We start from the raw sequence: 22,321 nt of genomic DNA on the forward strand, positions 1-22,321 counted from the left end.
CTGACCAGACAGGCAAGGTCTATGCGTTTCGACTGTACGTCTTAATCATAACCACATGGTAGAAACGCGTAGACCTTGCCTGTCTGGTCAGCCTATGGATTTTATAATAAAGAAATTAGATTTTATCCCGAGCCTGCTGCTGGATTTTTTCTACTGTTTTGATTGATTCCTGGTCCAGGATCTGCGCACGGAGAAGGAGGACGGTGGGTGAGCTTAAATCCCTTTTTTTCTTATATTTCAACCACAGCCACTATACAATGCAAGGCGCTGTGCTTGGTAAGCGCAGAGAAGGCCGTGGCTCTCCCAGGAGCGCCAGTGCCCTCTGAAACCGCTGATCGGTGAGGGTCGGAACTCCACCAATCAGATACTGAGGACCTATCCAGGAGGATAGTAAAATCCCGGAAAACCCCTTTAAAAATTTTGTATAGCTACTGAGTTATTCAGTAAAAATGTATCTGTAAAGTGCCACCTGCTGTTTGTTCTTTTCCTTATTTCTTGACCACCTGAGGTGGTCGCCCGCTCTCATTTTAAATCTTCAACTGTCACCAGCCACATCTACTGTTAGAAGCTGTGGCAGTTACAAGGAAAAAGCTACAGCAGAAAGGACACACCCAATGAATGGGAAGATCTCTGGTTCAACGTGAGGTACAGGGCTGGTTCTAGTTTTGTTAGAAAGACGCCGTCATGTACTAGCTGATGTCCAATTTTCATTTTTGTTACATCAACCATGGCATAACCTCTTTAGCGCAGTCCCATCTGATGTCTCACATTGAGGATCTGAGGAAAGTCTACACGACAGCGGCACTTATCTGATTGTAATTTAATCTGCCACTGATAGAGAGGAAATCCCTCCGTTGGCTGCGGGTGACATGACATCTCCACTGCACACACCATACGTCCCTTTCTTGAAAGTGCCAGACCGCCTGAAGGGAATCTTGTACCGACAAAATAAAACACATGAGCGGTGAGTACCTGAAATTCCCTTTTCCGTCATCCTCTTTTACCTCAAGGGACACCGTGAACGTGAAGACATCACTATCTGGCGTTGGCAGGGAGGAATCCTTCACATCTGCAGTTTGCTTTGATGAGCGCTTGAAAGCCGTATTGAAGCTGTACAGGATCCTGCTTACCTACGGGGAAAACAGAAATGTTGTCAATGACCAAAACTGTACATTTCCCTTGTAAATGGACTCTCCTGACATCACTATATCAGTAACTAGTTGCACTGTCTATAAAATAACAACTCTGGGGAAACTATGTGCGGTGTTGTCCCTCTATTCGGGTCCATTCACACGTCCGTAGTGCATAGCGGATCCGCAATATACCCGGCTGGCACCCCCATAGAAATGCCTATTCTTGTCCAGACAATAATAGGACATGTTCTATTTTTTTCCGTAGCCGCGGACTGGAAGATCGGCGGCGCGCTCCAGAAATGCGGATACGGACAACACACTGTGTGCTGTCGCATCCATTCCTGCCCCATACAGAATGAATGGGTCCGCACCCGTTCAGCAATTTGTGGAACGGATACGGACCCATTATTACAGACATGTGAATGGAGCTTAGGGCTTGTTCACATCACCGTCTGGATTTCAGTTCTATTCATCCGTTCAGAGGATGAATAAAACGCAAATAAACGGATCCGTTGTAAATCCCATTCACTTCTATGGAGGTGATAAAGTGTCAGTTACACTCCGTTTGGCTCATTTTCCGTCAGCTTCATGTTATTTTAGACAAAAATAAAATAGAAAATCCTACATGCAGGACTTTTGCTCCCGTCTAAAATAACGTATTTGTGACGGATCCGTTTTGTTTTGCATTAAAGTCACTGAAGGACAGATTGTAACGGATTGCTTTGTATGTGATCCGTTATGCAATCTGTTTTTCTGTTCCGTTTATTTTTTCTGAGCATGCTCAAATGAAATAAAAAAAAAAAAAAAAAAACTGATCCATTTAAAAACAATGAATAACGGAACATAACGGAAAGCGAGCGGATGCATTGTGTCCGTTTTTTAAACGGATCCGTTTCGTCAGTCCAGTAAAAAGTATATGCTTTCCGTTAGTGTCTGTTGGCTTTTCGCTATTTATTTACTTTCCGTTATTTTGAACGGATTACAAATATAACGGACAGCCTAGCAGTGATGTGAACGAAGCCTTATTCCTCCTGGAAATTAATAGCAGTGGACCATTCCACTTGTAAATAGGGTGCATCCCAGATTGCCAACACAGTCTGATGATATCATGGATTATATGCTCATGGTCTGCAGTGTCAGGACACGCAAGGGGTTGGACAATATTTTTCTCATCAAATCTCATTTAAAAAAATCAATATTGCTTACTTCCTAAAATTAAGAAGAAAAGAAACGCCTATATTGAAAATGTGAGAACGGCTTTATGGCCCATGTTTGTAGGGCTCTGAGCTGTTGTCACTTCCCTTCCCTACACTGACTCCGTATCAAAGCAGAAAAAAAACATTCGTGATTACAGCTCCTAAGCAAATTCTGGTCATGCTATAGCAGGGGAAGACTGGCCATAGACCCTACAGGGAAACTACCTCCTCACTGCTTCTGGTCGGGTGCATAATGATCTGGTGCTCTCAGCATTAATTAAAGTGGTTATCCAGGATCCAGGAAATGAAAATGATGACCTCGGGACAGGTCATCATTATAACATCAACGGGGGTCTGAGTCCCAGCGCCCCCGCCGATCAGTTGTTCCAGGGAGCAACTGAGTTCACCAGGACACAGCGCCAAACATAGAATAGCAGCCGTGCTTGGTATTGCAGCTCAACCCCATTCACTTCAATACAAGAAAGAACAGACACAGCAACACTGCAGGGAGGGGAGAGCAAAGAGACGCCTACGAAACAGGACAAGTGCTCTGATGTAATTTATGTCAGATTTGGAGGCACCATCATCAGCTAGGTGAAGGAATTCCACACACTATGCAGAAGCAAAATGGTAGGATATGGTAGAAACAGGACAAATGCTCTGATGTAATTTATGTCAGATTTAGAGGCACCACCAGCTAGGTGAAGGACTTCCACACACTATGCAGAAGCAAAATTGTAGGATATGGTAGAAACAGGACAAATGCTCTGATGTAATTTATGTCAGATTTAGAGGCACCACCAGCTAGGTGAAGGAATTCCACACACTATGCAGAAGCAAAATGGTAGGAGTGGTGACAGGTCCTTTTTAAGATACATACAAGCACTGATCAGAAATAACACATAACTGCTTAAAAAAGAAGCGATTGTCTAAACTGGAGATGTTCCCATGGGAGAATGCTCTCTCTTGTGTTGCGGTTTCAGTTTAAGACTGATGGACACAATAAGCCATTCTTCATCATACAGCACTGGACACGACATAACGGGAGGACCATCAGTGGAGCTATTGTCAGGAAATTCATCTCAAAGCAGACACACAGTGTCATATAGGCAGCTGCACAGAAATTGCAAAGATAGACTCTTACCAGTCACAACCCAACCGATCGCTATATAATAAGATTATATACACAGCCTCACATACAACTAACGAAGATGAGAAGTTCATAGCAACCTCTCAGACCCATTGTTGACGATTATCTTCATCCAGGCCTTCATTGTGGTTGCACCCAATCTGATGCAACCGAAATAGGTGAGCAAAGCCACCTCTCCTGTGTGAAGGCAACATTATCTAATTTATTTACCCTATGAGCGCCTTTCTCTTCTTTTTGCCACTATTTGCCATCTCATAGAGTGACAGCATATCACTACGATATCTCCTGTGACAGGTGGGGGTCTGACCTCTGCAACCCCGGCGGATACCGAGAGAATCTATTGCGCTGCGGCCTCTTTGCTGTTTTCACCTGCACAGTGGTGATCCCGTCACCGTTCAGCCAACCATATTCATATTCGGGTTTTCCGAGATTTTTTATATCCTGAGGATAGGTCATCATTATCTGATTGGTAGGAATCCAACAACGGGGACCCCTGCCGATCAGCTGATTGAGAGGCTCCTGTGAGGCCTGTGACATCGTTCACATGGTCTAGGACAGGGATCTGCAACCGCCGGCACTCCAGCTGTTCAGAAACTACAACTCCCAAAATTGCTTTATTCACATCCATAGGAGTTTTCAGAGCAGCCGAGCATGTTTGCATGCTGGGAGTTGTAGTTTCACAGCAGCCGGAGTGCCAAAGGTTGCTGATCCCTGGCCTAGGAGCAGCTGAGCCCTAAATAAATGAGGCTAAGCTGCAATACCAAGCACAGACACTATACAAGCTGATCAGCGGGGGTCCCGGGTGTCAGACCCTCATAGATCAGATACTGTTGACCTACCCTGAGGATAGGTTATCAGTATAAAAATCTCTGAAAACCCTTTTTAGTTTGGGCCTTTCTATAGCTCTTTTTACTGCAGCTCATAAAGAATCCGTACACCATAGCCATATATGCGGTGTAGGGATTCCGACTTGTACAATAGGCGCTGCAGTGAGCACTGTACTGGTAGGAGCACATATAGCTGCTCCTGCCTGTGCCCACTCTGCTGAAACCTCTGCATATCAACAATGTGTCATGCCAGGCTTTAGCGTATCAAGGACAGGCAGGAGATCTGCGCAGCACTTTGCTGCTCCTGCCTGTCCTTGCTTGGCTAAAGCCTGGCATAGCAGCAGGGTATCCACCAAAGTGCAATGCAGAGCTTTCAGTGGAGCGAGGGCAGGCCGGAGCACTGATGTGCTGTAGAAATCTCTTGCCTGACCTAGCTCTGCTAAAGCCTGGCATAGCACACCGGTGCAGAGTATACTTCACTAATGTGCTATGCAGGTTTCAGCAGAGCGGGCACAGGCAGGAGGAGCTATATGTGCCTCTGCCAGTACCGTGCTCACTGCAGCACAGTGAGATTCCCTAGACCGCATACGTTCGGCCCATGCACACGACAGTATGTATTTTGCGGTCCGCAAAAAAATATGGAATATGTTTGTATGCATGTGTCCTGACCTGGAACGGATTCTGTATGTTCTGCAGGGAAAAGTCCTATAGAAAAACCTGAACTTTTGCTAGTGAAACAATAAAATCATTTAATACACGCTCACCTAAAGAATTATTAGGAACACCATACTAATACGGTGTTGGACCCCCTTTTGCCTTCAGAACTGCCTTAATTCTACGTGGCATTGATTCAACAAGGTGCTGATAGCATTCTTTAGAAATGTTGGCCCATATTGATAGGATAGCATCTTGCAGTTGATGGAGATTTGAGGGATGCACATCCAGGGCACGAAGCTCCCGTTCCACCACATCCCAAAGATGCTCTATTGGGTTGAGATCTGGTGACTGTGGGGCCATTTTAGTACAGTGAACTCATTGTCATGTTCAAGAAACCAATTTGAAATGATTTGAGCTTTGTGACATGGTGCATTATCCTGCTGGAAGTAGCCATCAGAGGATGGGTACATGGTGGTCATGAAGGGATGGACATGGTCAGAAACAATGCTCAGGTAGCCCGTGGCATTTAAACAATGGCCAGATGGCACTAAGGGGCCTAAAGAGTGCCCAGAAAACATCCCCCACACCATGGGTGTCAAACATGCGGCCCGCGGGCCGCATGCGGCCCGCAATGAATATCTTTGCGGCCCGGCAAAGATGCAGCATCGCAGTCTGCTATGTATGAGCCGGGAGAGAGGAGGGGCTGGAGTCCGTAACTAGGGGCGGGGCCCGGTGCAGTCACTGTACTCTTACACCGGGCCCCGCCGCTCACCAAAGTATTTATAAATGTGAATCCTTATCCTGTTATTAAGTTGAACTAACGCTGCCCTCTCCCATGTTCCCATGTCCCCCTTACTTAAGCTTTAATAGCAGGCAGAGCGGACGGCAGCAGTAACGTCACTCACTGACGTCGAGCGCCTGCTCCGCCCACTTTATGAATGAAGCAGGCGGAGCAGACGCGCGACGTCAGTGAGTGACGTTACTGGTGCCGTCCGCTCTGCCTGCTATAGAAGCGTGTTCGTAAGTGCTGTGGGGATACAGGGGAACAGGGGAGAGGGCAGCGTTAGTTCAACTTAATAACAGGATAAGGATTCACGTTTATAAATACTTCGGTGAGCAGAGGGCCGGTGTATTGGGGGACACTGTTATGAGGGGGATCTGTGGATGACATATAGCAGTGTCATCCACAGATCCCCCCCATAACAGTTCCATCCACAGATCCCCCCACCTCATAACAATGCCATCCACAGATATCCCACCCATAGCAGTACCATCCACAGATATCCCACCCCATAACAGTTCCATCCACAGATCCCCCCACCTCATAACAATGCCATCCACAGATATCCCACCCCATAGCAGTACCATCCACAGATATCCCACCCCATAACAGTACCATCCACAGATATCCCACCCCATAACAGTACCATCCACAGATATCCCACCCCATAACAGTACCATCCACAGATATCCCACCCCATAACAGTTCCATCCACAGATATCCCACCCCATAGCAGTGCCATCCACAGATATCCCACCCCATAGCAGTGCCATCCACAGATCCCACCCATAACAGTGCCATCCACAGATCCCCCATAACAGTGCCATCCACAGATATCCCCCCATAACAGTGCCATCCACAGGTCCCCCATAACAGTGCCATCCACAGGTCCCCCATAACAGTGCCATCCACAGGTCCCCCATAACAGTGCCATCCACAGTCCCCCATAACAGTGCCATCCACAGGTCCCCCATAACAGTGCCATCCACAGGATCCCCCATAACAGTGCCATCCACAGATCCCCCATAACAGTGCCATCCACAGATCCCCCATAACAGTGCCATCCACAGATCCCCCATAACAGTGCCATCCACAGATCCCCCATAACAGTGCCATCCACAGATCCCCCATAACAGTGCCATCCACAGATCCCCCATAACAGTGCCATCCACAGATCCCCCATAACAGTGCCATCCACAGATCCCCCATAACAGTGCCATCCACAGATCCCCCATAACAGTGCCATCCACAGATCCCCCATAACAGTGCCATCCACAGATCCCCCATAACAGTGCCATCCACAGATCCCCCATAACAGTGCCATCCACAGATCCCCCATAACAGTGCCATCCACAGATCCCCATAACAGTGCCATCCACAGATCCCCCATAACAGTGCCATCCACAGATCCCCCATAACAGTGCCATCCACAGATCCCCCATAACAGTGCCATCCACAGATCCCCCATAACAGTGCCATCACAGATCCCCCATAACAGTGCCATCCACAGATCCCCCATAACAGTGCCATCCACAGATCCCCCATAACCAGTGCCATCCACAGATCCCCCATAACAGTGCCATCCACAGATCCCCCATAACAGTGCCATCCACAGATCCCCCATACAGTGCCATCCACAGGTCCCCCAGTCCAAACAGTGCCACCCACAGATCCCCCATAACAGTACCATCCACAGATCCCCCATAACAGTACCATCCACAGATCCCCCATAACAGTGCCATCCACAGGTCCCCCATAACAGTGCCATCCACAGGTCCCCCATAACAGTGCCATCCACAGATCCCCCATAATAGTGTCACGCACAGACCACCATTAATTCAAAGCCCACCAAAAGCACAACTTTTGGTTAAAAATATTTTTTTCTTATTTTCCTCCTCAAAAACCTAGGCGCGTCTTATAGTGAAGTTTAATATTTGTATGTATATATATATAATAATCATTCCTCCTTGGTGGTTTTATCGTGAATACATTTTCACTTTTTGATATTTGTTGATTTATTACCTAGTTGCCACGTCGGCTTGGTCTTGCGGTTTAGCTGGTTTCCTAGTAACCACAATATTTTTGCGAGCATCATTACGTCATAACGACACCTGCGGCTTCCCGTTCCCGTTTTTTTTTTTTTTTGATGCGGCCCACATAAACTTACATTTTGTTTTTTTGGCCCATGTTAGCCTTTGAGTTTGACATGCTTGCCCCACACCATTACACCACCACCACCAGCCTGCACAGTGGTAACAAGGCATGATGGATACATGTTCTCATTCTGTTTACGCCAAATTCGGACTCTACAATTTGAATGTCTCAACAGAAATCGAGACTCATCAGACCAGGCAACATTTTTCCAGTCTTCAACAGTCCAATTTTGGTGAGGTCGTGCAAATTGTAGCCTCTTTTTCCTATTTGTAGTGGAGATGAGAAGTACCCGGTGGGGTCTTCTGCTGTTGTAGCCCACCTTTCTATCCCATTCTGACATTCAGTTTGGAGTTCAGGAGATTGTCTTGACCAGGACCACAACCCTAAATGCATTGAAGCAACTGCCATGTGATTGGTTGACTAGATAAATCGCATTAATGAGAAATAGAACAGGTGTTCCTAATAATTCTTTAGGTGAGTGTGTGTATATATATATATATATATATATATATATATATATATATTTATATTTAGGGGAATCTTTATAAACGTCTAGGTACAGTATAACATCATCGATGGTCTCCGAGTAGCAGCAAAGCGAAACGCCGCCACTATTTGTCAGTTCTAGTTTCACAACCGGCATTATGGCCTCGTGTATAAATGCACCGCGTTTCAAACACATTTAAAGATTTTATTTCCTGGCATCATAAACAAAAGTAAGAGAAGTTTGCTCTGAACAATATCTGTGAACAGAAACTAAGGTTTTTCTGAAGTACCCTCTTGAATTTTTAACATTAGGACTTATAAGCACAACGTGCTAGAAAACAAATTCAGAATTTTATTGAACGCTAAAGGAACAATGACAAAGGCCACCTTTGTGCCTGGGCAATAAAAATTGCCTATGAAATAAAAAGAGAAACAGAAGCAGCGGTGGACTCTGGACTGTCATCTGGGGATTATTTCACTTCTTTAAAAAATACAGGAAACCACAGTCACATTACTGAAATCACCTGACACTTCCCCATGACATCTCTACAGTCAGGTGTGAGAAATGCGAGTCAACCCTGCCCAGAACTATATTTGACACGAATAATCTGCAGCAATACAAGGCCCAGAGTGAAGAGTGGAATTCCTAGCAAAGGCAACTTTTTGAGTTACAGAGCTGTATTCATAGTTCTGCTGGTTGTCACTCGGAATAGCTTCCAAGCCTGACAGTTTAGTTGAGCTGGATATTTTGCAGCGCACAATGGAAAGACTGGAGAATGCAAACCACCAGATTAATCCCTGTGCAGATACTGAGACAACGAGGAATGCTGGGCGATCTGACCTCAGGATCCTGCAGAATTGCGAATACAGCTCTGGGACAAAACACAAGCTGTAACTCAGGATCAGTACAAAATAAGTAGCACAAGGTATTGATAAAGCTAGTGGCGTTTGCTTAGGAATTAACCGTATAAGTAAATAACAAAATGTTTTAAAGGGGACCAATAGGTTTGCTAAAAGCATGAAGGTACAGCAGCGTTTGTTAGAGCAATCTCAGGGTTCTCTGGACCTTTGGGTTTCGCCTTTTTCAGCATGCAGAGTACAGATCCCATATACTTTCTACGGATCTGTACTCTGCATGTTGGAGCCGATGATACCCAAAGGGGCAGAGCACTGAAAAGCTTCATGGTTTCAGCAAAGGTATAGGTCCCCTTTAATTACGGATTTTCGCTTTAATAACGCCCTCTTCTGCCACGCTCTATTAAAAAATTGCAATTCCCAAATGAACACCCTATAAACAGCAATTTCGGAAACAGGGACGAGCGGCTTTTACAAGACTCCAGCATCAGTGCGCTTACCGCCTCTTTGATCTCACAGCTGAACACATGGATTTGAAACTCGTCTGTGTCAAGATCCCGTGATGTGAATGCAAAACAGTCGCATTTCGAAGTCCCATCATGTCCTCGGACACAGAAAAGCACTTTATAGATTGGGAAAGAGGCGATTTCTGCATTTGTGGACTGATCCATGATCCTAAAACAATAAAAAAAAGTAAAAAGGGGGAAAAAAAAATAGTCAATATCTACACACCAGAACCTTCCTGTATAGGAGCCTTATGTGATCACTGATGTGCAGCTGCTGGACTCTCTTTATATTATATCTTGATTACATGCATGCGTGCAATTCATATTCTCCACGTCATGTTACACAGCTCTCTGGGATTTTAATATTGATTGCCTACCTTTAAAAGCATTGTCCCATTGCAACAACTTATTTCTTATCCATGGGATAGGAAAAAAGAAGTGTCTGATTGGTGGGGGGTTGAAAGCTGGGCCTCCTGTTGATCACGAGATCAGGAGCCCCTGCTCCCTGTTTGAAAGGAACAGCAGACATGCATGGATGAGCGCCGCCCCATTCAAATCTATGGGACAGTTACAGATCGCCGAGCACAAGAGCTCGGCTATCCTCAGCAGATATGCGTGACCACCGCGCCACTCAAACGGAGGAGAAGGACACAGTCCAATGTTCTCGTGATCAGCAGAAGCCCCAACAGTTGGGACCCCTGGTGATCAGACATTCAGGATAGGGGATAAGCTGTCGCAATGGAACAACCCCTTTAAGACAGATCATCAATATAGCATTGGCAATCCTGGCACTCCCACTGGTCACTTGTTTGGGAGTAGCTCCAGCGCTGAAACTACACAGCTACATCCAGTGTGTAGTGGACGAGGCTGGTTACTAGAGCATTCAATTGCATGGGAGCAGCATTATTGTTTGCAGGCGGCAAACCACTATTACAATGGGATAACCATCGCTCCTCCCCATGCTCCGGAGAAGATCGCTGCATGTAATAGCAAGTGAGCAGGCGATTGCTGGGAGGGAACGCTTCCCTCCCGACAATCGTCTCCCACCTCGGGCCGTGTGATACAGCCTTTATACAGTTCCGATCATGAGAACGCGAGAGGCAGGTCTGTTGCAATCAGATATGGAGAAAACAATACAGGGTTTTACAGCTTGGTCAATGCTTCCTGTGGCCTAGTGTTACTGCACCACAGCTTATAAAAGTCACAAAAACACAGTAAGAAAAATGAAATGCACATTACTCTAGTAATAAAATCAAGAGCATGCACGAACAATGCCCAACTGTGCCTTCATTACAAAACATCTGTTAAAAGGGATTTTCCGAGACTTTTATAGTGATGACCTATCCTCAGGATAGGTCATCACTATCTGATTGGTGGGGGTCCGACACCCGGGACCTCTGTCGATCAGCTGTTTGAGAAGACAGCAGCCTCCTGTGAACACTGCGGCCTTCTCTCAGCTTTCCCTAGGCCGAGTGACGACACGTTCATCGGTCACACGGCATAGACGCAGCTCAGCCCAACAGAAGTGAATGGGCCAAGCCGCGATACCACGCACAGCCGATATACAATGTCCGTCGAGCTGAGAAAAGGTTGTGGTGGTATCTTGGAAAACCCTTTTAAAAAGAGGGAGCTGTCACGTCTGGTTTACTAACTACTTTTATCCTCCATGTAATAATAATTCTGATGCATCTATTCATATAGCTCTATGCTGTGCTAGTCTTCTATTATTCCTACTAGAAGGTTATAAATTAATTGCCAGCAGTCTACAATAAGAGCCCACTTAGTTTTATCAGTGAGTTATTAGTAGTTTGCAATAAAGGTCCAGATGGGTGTTACCAGCCCCTGAACAGTCTAATGCCTAAGGCTACATGCACACGACCGTGCAGTTTTTTGCGGTCCGTGTTGCCTTCCGCAATTTGCGGAACAGAAGCCGGCAATATAAATGCCTATTCTTGGGGGGGCGTGGCCAACTGCCGGCATGACCGCACGCACTTGAGAGCGGCTCCGGTCCCTGGAATAAATCCTGACTAATCCTGCCAAGCTGCATTCCTCAAACTCAGAGTGGCAAGTGCAGAGGAGGAGGAGGAAGCCCAGACACCTCGATATGGGTCCCAGCAAAGCGCAGTCCGCGGCCGATAAGCTTAAAGAATATGCCCGCTAAGATAACCAACATGGCGCCGCGGCTCCCGCTACTCCACGTGCAGCGGTGACGCGTGGGCAGGCCGCACAACAGACAGAGGCTGAAGATGCTGGGGAACCGGAGATAACGCTGAAAGCGGTCTCTGAGCAACTCCTCACAGCAATATCCTCCTGCCAGTCCTCCCTTACCTGTAAGATAGAGGAGGTGCGGGTCGACTTGGGCCTGCTGAGACAGGACGTGCAGCAGCTGAGAGAAAGAGTCAAGCACACTGAGGATCGGGTGTCGGAGCTGGAGGACTACACCAGACCGCTGGACTCAAGGCTGACGGAGGTGGAAAGAGCTGTGGGATTATGGCGGCAGAAGTGCGACGACCTGGAGAATCGGGCCCGGCGCAACAACGTGAGAATACTGGGGTTGCCTGAGAGAACGGAGGGGAGAGATCCTGCCAGCTTTCTGGAAGTGTGGTTCAAGGCCCAGTTTCCTGATGCCACGTTCTCTGCGGCCTATGCTGTCGAAAGGGCGCACAGAGTCCCGGCCAGACCACCGCCTCCAGGCGCGCCACCGAGGCCCCTGCTAGCCCGTTTATTAAATTGGAAGGATCGGGATTTAATTCTGAGCCAGGCAAGGAGCAAGGGTGCGCTGACGCACGAAAACGCCAATGTGTCGCTTTTCCCGGACTTTTCTGCGGACTTGCAGAAGAAGAGGGCCACCTTCGTTTTGGTCAAAAGGCGCCTCAGGGAATTGAATTTACAGTACTCGATGGCTTATCCGGCGCGACTACGTGTAGTGGATGGCGACCGGCCTATTTTTTTCACTGATCCGAAGGAAGCTGAGGAATGGGTTGCCAGACGCCCAAGGCCGCACTGATCTGACACACCGGGACTGAGTTGCAAGTATTGTTGTACTCTTGAAGGCACGAAATGGATGTCTTGCCACTGAGTTAATTATCCTTATTATACGGTGCTAGGTTTAGCCTTAATTGAATTTCATGTGTTGCTCGCTTAGATACCAGATTGTTGTGCTCATAGATACAGTTATGGGATTAATACTGTTCTATAGGTGGGCTGGCTAGACATATATGCACCTACTGCAGCTTAGTCACGTTGCAGCTGCAAAACCTACATTGACCGGGGAATGATCGGCTACCTGCGCGGGCATAACATCTTCTTCCCGCGCTGGTCCCCGAATATATGGTCACGTTATTAATACTATAATGCATACACTGGATGTTTGCTCTGAGGTATTAAGTGTTTACCTGTTATGTTCTATGTTTATTAAGTTATGGGAAGCATGGTCACATCTGTCGTTCAATAGGAGTGTGTTGGGGAGGCGATACATTATGCTGCGTGGGGTGTCATCCCACCTGCCGGACGGCGTTCAGTATTATTGGAGGGATAACTCTATGTTTGAATTATGGGATCTCTAGTGGTGATGTCCTGGAACGTGAGAGGCTTGGGTGACCCGAACAAAAGGATTGCGGTATTTTCGCATGTCCGACGCTATTGCCCTCACGTCCTGGGACTTCAGGAGACTCACCTGACGGCTGACACTGGGCACAGAATTGTTAAACAGTGGGTGCAGTGGTCACTTCAGTCGTACGGCACATCTAATTCTAAAGGTACGGCCCTGTTAGTGCGCAAGGGACTCTTGTGGGAACCGCAGCAGTCTGTTGCTGATCCTGAGGGAAAATACTTGCTGGTGTATGGTTTTATTGATCACATTCCGTATGTTATTATTAACATGTATAACCCCCCCCCGGCCAGTCTTTCACTTCTTCATGTTATTTTGGGGTTCGCGGCGCAATATCCCTCAGCCAGGCTGATTTGCATGGGAGACTTTAACATGGTCATGCAGGAGGAGTTAGACAGATTTCGACCACCTGAAGGGCGGGGGACGGGGGTCCACTCGACAACCACACTGTTTAGAATTGCTGCAGAAATGGGATGGGTGGATATGTGGAGACTTAGGAACCCGCAGCTGAGGGAGTACTCCTGTTTTACTCCCGCTAGGGGGGCACTTTCGAGGATCGACTATGTCCTGGGAAATGCTGCTATTTACACGGACCTGGTAGCAATCACTTATGAGCCGCAGGGCCCCTCGGATCACGCTGCGGTTGTGGCACGGTTTGATATCCCCGGGGTAGTGTCTAGAGGGGGGAAGATGAGAATCCATCCTTTCTGGCTTTCCCTATTTACACAAAATGATAGGATCCCCGATCAGTTGAGAGTTTTCCTAGACGTGCAGGGAGAGGAAACAGAAGGTTTGCTATTGTGGGATACCCTGAAGGCCTACCTGAGGGGCTGTTTGAGGTCCTCCATATCTTATGTAAAAAGGGACACGTCTCGACGGGAACTGGAACTGCACACTAAATGTAGGGAGGCTGAGGCAGCCTTTTGTTCCGCCCCCACAGAAGAGAATAGGATAGAGTGGATGATTAGTGGCAGGGCGTATATGATGTATCTTAAGGAGAAAAGTGATCGGAAAATGTTCTTCATGAAGCAGCAGTCATTTGAATCGGGTGATAGGGCGGGTAAGCTTTTAGCCCAGATTGCTAGGACCAACCAGTCGTCTCCCCCGGTGCTACGAATTTTGAACCCGGAGGGACAATTGGTGGAATCCCGTGAAGGAATACTGGATGGATTCGAACGGTTCTACCGCTCCTTGTACAGTTCAGCAGCTCACTACACGGAGAGGGAGCTAGATGATTACATTTCGGAGGTGGAACACCCTAGGCTCAGCGCGGCGGAGGTGGCCCTCCTGGATAAGGGCATAACCCTGGAGGAAATCCAGTTAGCAATTCATGATATACCAACTGGGAAGGCGCCGGGCCCGGATGGGATCCCGATTGAAGTTTACTCTAGGTATAGTGAAATTCTTAGCCCCCAACTCCTTAAGTTGTACTCTGCCTCATTCCAGTGCCATCAGTTACCTGAGACCTTATATGATGCTACTATTGTGGTTTTATTGAAGCCGGATAAGGATCCTACCGCGTGTGGCTCTTACAGGCCGATTTCATTGCTTAATCTAGACTACAAAATTCTGACTAGACTGCTGGCTTCCCGTTTAAATAAAGTAATCACATCTATAATACATCAGGATCAGGCAGGGTTCATGCCGGGGAGGACCACCTCTGATAATATTAGGAGAGCCCAGGTCATTGCTCAGATAGGGGTAGCGGAGGGTCGTGAATGGGCCATGGCTTCACTCGACACGGCCAAGGCCTTTGACTCTGTGGAGTGGCCTTTCCTGTTAAGGGTCCTGAAGGAATTTGGGTTTGGCCCCGGGTTTACGCGGTGGGTGGAGATTCTATACCAGAGACCTAAGGCGAATATACTGGTGAACGGGACTCTGTCGGATTCATTTACTCTTCATAGAGGCACGAGACAGGGCTGCCCCCTTTCCCCCCTCTTGTTTGCGGTGGTGATTGAACATTTAGCGTTGAGGGTCAGACAAGATGGAGCCTTCAAGGGGATTTCTAAGGGAGATAGAGAGGAAAGGATAGGCCTGTACGCAGATGATCTCCTTCTGTTTATGGATGAGCCTGAGCGGACCCTCCCCATTGCAATTGAGGTAATAGAGAAATTTGGCATATACTCGGGCTTGCTCATAAACTGGACGAAATCAGCTATTATGCCTCTTTGGGATCATGGATGGCCGGAGTGTATACATAATCTACCGGTAGTGGACCAGTTTAAATATCTTGGTATTGTGATTACAAAGGACCCTTGCGTGTCTGTGGCGAGAAATATAGAACCGATAGAGTCCCTATTTCTTGACAAATTTAGAACATGGAAGGCATTGCCGATATCGGTAATGGGGAGACTGAATTTGGTTAAAATGATTTTGCTCCCCAAGGGTCTGTATCTCCTGTCGCATGCATGCGCCCCGGTTCCTAAGGCCTTTTTTGATAGGTTGCATTCCCTGGTTACGGCTTTTGTGTGGGGTAAAGCTAGAAGGAAGCTTTCACAGAAAGTGCTACAGAGGTCTAAGACAAGGGGGGGGGCGGCTTTACCGGATTTTTTTCTGTATTATTTGGCTGGCCAGTTGAAGTATGTAGCGGCATGGGTTAGGCGGGGAGAACTGCCAGGGCCGGAATATTGGCTGAGGGAACATCTTAACCTTTCTACTTTATGGCCTGTACTGGAGTCTCCAGGTTTGGTCCCCGGGAGGTTACTTCCTGCTCATAGATTAGCTAACCAGGTATGGAAAGCAGCCAAATTCAACTCGTATGTAGATATTCCAGATGCAACTCCGCTCTGGGATAATCCCTCGATGCCGCACTTGATATCCTTGGAGGGCGCCGAGACATGGAAGGGATGCGGGGTGCGGACACTCGCCGAGCTGTATGACGAGGGGGTACTGCGGACTTTGCAGCAACTACAGGAGAAATTTGAGATTCCCCACTCTATGTTTTATAGATACCTTCAATTGCGGCACGCCCTGACTGCCCAGTTTAGGGGGACGGGCCGCAGTATTTCTAAATACCCTTTGATTGGGGTGCTGAGATCACAGGGACCCAAGGGCATTATTTCTATACTGTATACATACTTATTGGGTGATCGCATGATTCTTCAACCATTGGAGGTAGAAGCGAAATGGAAGGTCAATATTCCAGACTCTTGATGCTGAGGAATGGGAGGAGGCTATGTTGGTACCCACGAAGGTTTCCCCATCGGTAAATAATAAACTGATACAATTGTTCATTTTGCATAGGAGCTATCTGTCCCCTCTTAGGTTGTATAGGATGGGGAGATTGCCCAGCAGCAGGTGCCATAGATGTCAAGAGGAGGGTGCCGATTTCTGGCATTTAATGTGGGGGTGCAGATATTTGCAAGTTTTCTGGGGTAATGTTCTAGAAATTCTCTCCACAATGGTGCCTGTCTCGATAGAAGTCTGCCCTAAAATATGTGTCCTGGGGATATTGGAGGAGGAACAGTGGACTCATCACCAGAGAATATTTTTGGGGGAGGCTCTCTTCTTGGCTAGGAAGGCGGTGGCGATGAGGTGGATGGCGGAAAGACTTCCGACGGTGGGCCAATGGAAGACCCTGATGAATCATGCAATGAATATGGAAAAAATAGTGTATGTACATAGAAAGTGTCCAGGGAAATTCCAGAAAGTGTGGGGGGAGTGGTGTTCTTCGAATCACTCTTTACAGTCTATGCATTTGCATTCCGTATCGGTGGATCCCAATGCACCGGATGTCTAAATACTGGTCTGCAGGCCCGTAACACTTATTGATGCTATGTTGTGGGGATATTGCTGGTATTTACCTAACGCACTATGTATCATGACTGTTTTGTGTGGAGTGGGTGGCTCCCCTGTGTGGGTTGCCACTGCTCCGGAATGTGATGAACCATGCTTGTTGTTAAGCTTCAATAAAACGAGTTTAAAAAAATAAATAAATGCCTATTCTTGTCCGCAAATCGCGGACAAGAATAGGACATGTTATATTTTTTTTGCGGTGCCGCGGAACGGAGCCACGGATGCAGACAGCACACTGAGTGCTGTCCGCATCTTTTGCGGCCCCATTGAAGTGAATGGGCGGCTCGGATGCGGACCCAAACAGCCGTGTGCATGAGGCCTTATTCACACGTCAGTGTTTTGGTCAGTGATTTCCATCAGTGAATTTGAGCCAAAAGCCGGTCTGGCTCTAAACACAGAACAGGTGCAGATCTTTCCCTTATACCTTATGTCTCTGGAAGAAAATCACTGACCAAAACACGGACATGTTAATAAGGGCTCATGCACACTAATTGCCACACTGATTGGATAATGTCAGACTGGGTAGGGACACCCCCCCCCCCCCCCCCCCCCCCCAGCTGGTAACACCCATCTGAACGTTCATTGCAAACTGCTAGTAATTTATTCATAACTTCTAGCAGAAATAATAGAAGGTCACATCAGGGAGTTTATATGAAAAGAGGTTTCAGAAATGTTATTTCATGAGGATTGCAAGCGGTTAATAAACAGGCATGCCTGGAAAACCCCTTTAAGGACTAGGTATAGAAGATCCCACTTGCACTGAAAATGTTGATATGTTACTGCCATTTGGGCTGGTTTGGATTCCAGGGACCTGATCTCCACTTGTCTGACAAACTGCATATCTTAGGAATATAACATATAACCGTTACCACAAATGTAAAAAAAAAAAAAAAAAGTGAAAGTATCTGCTCATTTCCTGATCTTTACAATGTGTTCCACCTTTCCATGCACAAATGACATAAATTGGTGTTAGCACTCTGCTTTTTGTCTCTTTGTCTCAAAGGAAAAAAAAAAAAAGATGTCAGGAACATGGCACCGGCACCGCCACAAATCCAGGTGGCACCAATTGTCTTAAAGGTACATCTAAGCGTGCGCTCAAGTCTTTACATCCAGAGAAACACTGTCGGTGGATCCTACACACAAGAGCCCTGGAATCTCTATTGTAGGTGATCTAACCTCGACAAAACCTCACCTGACGGAGCCTTCAGCCACATTGGGAACGTAGAGAGTTACAGTGATTGGAGCTGAACAATGTGCTCTCATGGAGGACATGGCCCGCAGGGCTTCTGTCTCACTGCGTGGAGCGGAAACCTTCATATGACCTAAATATGACAGTTTGTGAAAGGAAACACTTTCCTCTTCTGGAGGGTTTGCGGCCAGGCTGGTGTTCTGGGCGGGAACCTCTGAGGAAAATAAGGAAAAAAACTGAAATAAGAAAGAAAATACCCATCTTTTTACAGAATATATATTTTAAATCTCTTCAGCAAATTTGTACCTATGACACTGTCTGACCTGTTACATGTGCACTTGGCAGCTGAAGGCGTCTGTGTTGGTCCCATGTTCAAATGTGTCCACATTACTGAGAAAAAGGATGTTTTAATATATGCAAATGAGCCTCTAGGAGCAATGGGGGCGTTGCTGTTATACCTAGAGGCTCTGCTCTCTCTGCAACTACTGCGCCCTGTGCACTTTGATTGACAGCACCAGGTGTGATTACGTTTTCTTCGCCTGGCCCTATCAAAGTGGAAAGGGAGTGGCAGTTCCAAAGAGAGCAGAGCCTCTAGGTGTAATGACAACGCCCCCGTTGCTCCTAGAGGCTCATTTGCATATATTAAAACATCATTTTTCTCAGCAATGCGGGTACATATGAACATGGGACCAACACAGATGCCTTCAGCTGCCAAGCGCACATGTAACAGGTCAGCCAGTTTCATAGACACAAAACTGCTGACAGATGCCCTTTGAAGAGGTGTTCGGGGTTAAAATGTGTCCAAAAGGGGGGAGATGTGCTAAAATAGTGACAGAAGGTATAATCACCAGTTATTGTCAGTCAGTTCTAGCACTACTGCTCCAGTCCCCACCTCTGGTCTGTGCTTAGCAGACTGCATCAGTGACGGAGCGGTATACCCCATTTGACCACCGCAGCCAGTCAGTCACCTAAGTGGTCCTGTGATTGGCTGCTGCAGATAGCCACGTCACTGCCGCAGCCAAGTAAACACATAAAAAGGTGAGGATGAAGCTGCAGCACTGGGACAGCAGGGGAGTAAATGGGGCATAAAAGTCTTCTCTCATGAACTATAAACCAGGTATCATTGAATTTACATCATTTTTACTGCTAAAAAAAAACCACACATGCTTTGTTCTGCTTAAAGGCGTTGTCCCACGCAGACAACATATTCTCTAAGGCTACTTTCACACTAGGGTTTTCGCTGGATCCGGCAGGGTTCAGCAAAGACGCTTCCGCTACTGATAATACAACCGTTCTGAACGGATTCGGTTGTATTATCTGTAACATAGCCAAGACGGATCCGTCATGAACTCCATTTAAAATCAATAGGGGACGGATCAGTTTTCTATTGTGTCAGAGGTAAACGGATCCGTCCCCATTGACTTGCATTGTGGGTCATGCCGGATCAGTCTTGTTCCGCATCCCAGGACTGAAAGAAAACCGCAGCATTCTGCGGTTTGCTCTCCAGTAAGAGAATGCAACCAAGCGGAACAGAATGCATTTTGGAGCATTTTGTTCTGTTCAGTTACATTTTGTCCCCATTGATAATGAATGGGGACAAAACGGAAGCGTTCTTCTCCAGTATTGAGACCCTATGAGGGATCTCAATACCGGAAAATAGAAATGCTAGTGTGAAAGTAGCCTAAGTCAGGATTCAAAGGGGGTCAGCTGACTGCTTTGGGTTAGGCAGTCGTAACTTAAGCCCCTGGCGATCAGTAGTTCACTAGGGAGAGGTGCCAGTGACCAGACAATCCCCTTGCTTCCATTACACAGCGCCCATTCAAATGAATGAGCGTCCATGAAATACAAGGGCGCATTTAGTACTCCAGAGCAGGAGCTGGTCTTTGCTGTCGCTCTTTGCTCTGGCAGCTACAGTAGTAGAGTCACGACAGGGGCAGACTGGGAACTTAAAGTGGCCCTGGAAAAAATACTAAAAGTGGCCACATTTCGTAGGGTCCAAACTGATGGAAGGCAGGGCCAGCAATACCATATTGTGGCACATTATACCGCCCCAGCAGAGCCAAATACCACAGTCCATCACAAAATACTGCAAGCAGCACAAAATACATCCCCAAAAACTTCTACTGGCCAGCATGAGGAGGGCCCAGGTGGCCCCCTGAGTATCAGCCCGCTGGGAAACTTCCCTGTAAGGTCTATGGCCAATACGCCCCCGTGTCCCGAGTATATACCCCAGGCATGCTCAACCTGCGGCCCTCCAGCTGTTGTAAAACTACAACTCCCACAATGCCCTGCTGTAGGCTGTTTGGGCATGCTGGGAGTTGTAGTTTTGCAACAGCTGGAGGGCCGCAGGTTGAGCATGCCTGATATACTCTATTGGAGCACATGGACAGGGGTGGTCATTATGGGACTACCGGTACATCTGTAAATGTAATCCATTATGGAGCTCTTTATCATATCTCCAGTGTAATGACAAAATACTAACCTGTACTGTTGGGGTCTAAAATTAATGTGAGCGGAGGGTTTCTGGCAGCAGTCATGCTGGAGCCATGACTGTAGGACTCTGTACCACCGTCGATCCCTCCCTGGTTGGCCATTTGCTTTTTCTCTGAATCTCTAAGTATCTCTTCCATCGCCTTTTCCAGCTGTTCATCTCCATTGGACATTATCTGTAAGGATTCAAAAGGGAAAATTCAAGAACAGGCATTTAATAGGCTATTAGCAAAAAAAATAAACGGTTCCCATCCTGTAATGTGCTAATAGCAATCCCTCCAAAATTGCCTTGGCTGATACTATTCTGACTACCACCACCATACAGGCATACAAGAATATTAATAATACAAATGGGCATAGTCGTAACTGTGTCTTGGAAAATGGGAGTGCAAGGCGATCCTCACGTCACACTCACATCTAGACATTTGACAGTCCCAACCACAGTCCATTAATTAGTCATTTAAAGCCATTGCCCTATAAGCGACTGTTCTAAAGCCAGACACTTAAGTAAATAACTTGCTGTATTTGGCAGGACAACGGCTAACTTACTGCCAAGTATTATTTTACCGTGTTGGCAGGGAACCTGCATTGGAATTAGGACAAAAAGGTTTGCTAATTTGTCAAACGTGTACGAAAATGGAGACGTCTCGATAACTATCCGTTATGAATTCTGTGATTTTCAAGAAGAGGGCACAAAATAAAAGATAATAAATTCATTTAACCGCCGAATTGCTTCCTTCAATATCCAGCTTTAGGTTCATACCTACCAGAAAGATGCATTTATTCCACTGCGCTTATCTGCAATGTCCGGAAGGGAATGGTACCGGGTAATGGGCAAAACCCTCGGCACATCTTGCTTTAATAACTGAAGAATTAGGGTTTGCTCCAGATTTATAAAATAGAGAATGCCCTACCTGTCCTGGTTTTGCTGCTAGAAGCTGTGCTTGAGCAGAAGATTCACCCTTGTTACATCCATATTTCCTAACACTACATAGGGATGTATGGGGTTGTCCAAGCCAAAAACATCCATCAGGGCTACTGTTTAGTTCAATGCTAAGGCAGAGTCAATCTACAGCACTGAAAGAAGGCAAAGAACGCTGCGGCTGCCACATCATGACATTCTGCCACCCCTTTGGCGTTACCGTTATTGGAGGGCTGTGCTTATTACCAATTAAGCGATTTTCCGAGACTTTTACACTGATGACCTATGCTCTGGATAGGTCATTGATATTTGATCGGTGGGGGTCCAACAACCAGGACCCCGCCGATCAGCTGTTTGAGAAGGCACCGGTGCCGCAGCCATCTCTCAGCTGAACAAGCACGGCTCTGTCCATTGTATAGCGGCTGTCCATTGTATCGCAGCTCAGCCCTGTTCACTTCAAAGGGGCTGAGCTGAGCCTAGGCCATTTTACAGATTAACCCAACATCAGATGCCTTAGGCTAAGATGCAAGACGGCCACGGCACTACTGCGAACACCAGTGCCTCCTCAAA

At 47.0% G+C, this 22,321-nt stretch overlaps 1 protein-coding gene across 2 annotated transcripts in view; it reads right to left on the bottom strand.

The window, feature by feature from the left end:
• RABGAP1L (RAB GTPase activating protein 1 like) overlaps positions 1 to 22,321 on the bottom strand; it is a 327,249-nt gene that overhangs the window by 281,094 nt on the left and 23,834 nt on the right. For both annotated transcript variants that reach the window (XM_044301795.1, XM_044301797.1), the window contains exons 3-6: positions 20,822 to 21,005; positions 18,343 to 18,553; positions 9,740 to 9,914; positions 973 to 1,130 (exon numbers count right to left, since the gene is read on the bottom strand). In XM_044301795.1, the coding sequence (XP_044157730.1) occupies positions 973 to 1,130; positions 9,740 to 9,914; positions 18,343 to 18,553; positions 20,822 to 21,005 (728 nt within the window). The remainder of the gene's footprint in view (positions 1 to 972; positions 1,131 to 9,739; positions 9,915 to 18,342; positions 18,554 to 20,821; positions 21,006 to 22,321) is intronic.

Source organism: Bufo gargarizans, chromosome 7 (assembly GCF_014858855.1).
Source record: "Bufo gargarizans isolate SCDJY-AF-19 chromosome 7, ASM1485885v1, whole genome shotgun sequence".
NCBI lineage: Eukaryota > Metazoa > Chordata > Amphibia > Anura > Bufonidae > Bufo > Bufo gargarizans.